This window comes from Lygodium microphyllum, chromosome 13 (assembly GCF_053477565.2).
Source record: "Lygodium microphyllum isolate KBCC chromosome 13, Lygodium_microphyllum_v1.1.10, whole genome shotgun sequence".
NCBI lineage: Eukaryota > Viridiplantae > Streptophyta > Polypodiopsida > Schizaeales > Lygodiaceae > Lygodium > Lygodium microphyllum.
In genome coordinates this window covers 115,794,730-115,796,296 of record NC_141147.1, presented here as the reverse complement: position 1 = coordinate 115,796,296, position 1,567 = coordinate 115,794,730, and the positions used below count along the sequence as shown (strand labels likewise).

The 1,567-nt window shown below is 54.7% G+C and overlaps 1 protein-coding gene across 1 annotated transcript; it reads left to right on the top strand.

Annotated features, from left to right (window-relative positions):
* Window positions 1–223: 223 nt before the first annotated feature.
* LOC148027095 (chlorophyll a-b binding protein, chloroplastic) lies at window positions 224–1,323 on the top strand. Its single transcript, XM_087691627.1, has one exon. It carries the CDS (start codon window positions 310–312, stop codon window positions 1,111–1,113), a length of 804 nt encoding a protein of 267 aa, XP_087547753.1. The 5' UTR covers window positions 224–309; the 3' UTR covers window positions 1,114–1,323.
* Window positions 1,324–1,567: the final 244 nt, after the last annotated feature.

The window sequence follows — 1,567 nt, the reverse complement described above, 5'->3', positions numbered from 1 at the left end:
TAGGAGATCCGGGGGGGAAAGGAGAGCCGTCGGATGGGCGGCCGCGGGGCGGGGAACAATCCTGGGGAGGGTGGGGAAGGGAGAGAGGCACGCCACGAGAAATGCAAGATATTTTCGGGTAAAATGCAGGGCCAGGATCTGATTGGCGAGGGGGAAAGCCTGGTGGATAAGATTATCTTTGGAGAAGGGGAAGAGTTGAGGGTATATAGAGTTCAGTGCTTAGCAATGAAGAGGTATACCATAGCCAGCTGCTCTCGAAACTTAGAAAGCTTTAAGCTGTAGTGGAAAGCATACTGCAAGGTCCTAGCTATGGCATCCATGGCGACTGCAGCTCTGTCATCCTCTCTGGCCGGCCAGGTGGTGCTGAAGCCCCAGAGCGAGCTGGCGGCCAAGGTAGGCAATGTGGGAGAGGCACGAGTGACCATGAGGAAGACTGTGTCGAAGGTGTCTGACAGTCCGTGGTATGGCCCCGACCGCGTGAAGTACCTCGGCCCGTTCTCCGGTGAGCCCCCAAGCTATCTGACCGGAGAGTTCCCGGGAGACTACGGGTGGGATACGGCGGGGTTGTCGGCCGACCCGGAGACGTTCGCCAAGAACCGGGAGCTGGAGGTCATCCACGCGAGGTGGGCCATGTTGGGAGCTCTGGGCTGCGTCACACCCGAGCTCCTGGCCAAGAACGGCGTCAAGTTCGGCGAGGCGGTGTGGTTCAAAGCCGGCGCGCAGATCTTCTCGGAGGGCGGCCTGGACTACCTGGGCAATCCCAGCCTCATCCATGCTCAATCCATCCTTGCCATCTGGGCTTTCCAGGTTATCCTCATGGGGGCTGTGGAGGGTTACCGGGTGGCTGGCGGCCCACTTGGCGAGGTGACGGACCCCATCTATCCCGGCGGCAGCTTCGACCCCCTGGGCCTCGCCGACGACCCCGAGGCGTTTGCGGAGCTGAAGGTGAAGGAGATTAAGAACGGCCGCCTCGCCATGTTCTCCATGTTCGGCTTCTTCGTCCAGGCCATTGTCACCGGCAAGGGCCCCATCGAGAACCTATCCGACCACCTTGCCGACCCCACCGTCAACAACGCTTGGGCCTACGCCACCAACTTTGTCCCCGGCAAGTGAAAATCCTCCTCTCCTCAGCACTCTCTCCTGCATTCCATCTTCCTACATCCCTTCGCTCGGAGAGAAGCTTGTTAATTTGAGGCCTGTAAGAAAGAGCCTGACCTCCGTTTCTTCCTTTTTTTTGTATTTTGGGTTGCCCAACTTCAGTGGCTCTCTGCTTTTGAGCTGTAACATTTCTTTCTTTTGCAATTGCAGACCTCAATTGTTGTAGCTTGTCTCCAATGCTCTATCAAATCCCTGAACAATGTCTGTGTCAGGTTTTTACATAAATTGTTTTCCGTGAAATGAAGTTTGCTGTTTATAATGCAGCGCGAGGTTAGAGCAGCTTAGTGAGGTTCGTATGTAACAAAGTCTGCGGTAAGGTTTTCTGTTAGATTTTGAAGAGACATTGAGACGGTAAAACTGCAAGGTTTGTCAAACTAATTAAAATATTTGACTTATAATATAGTGACGA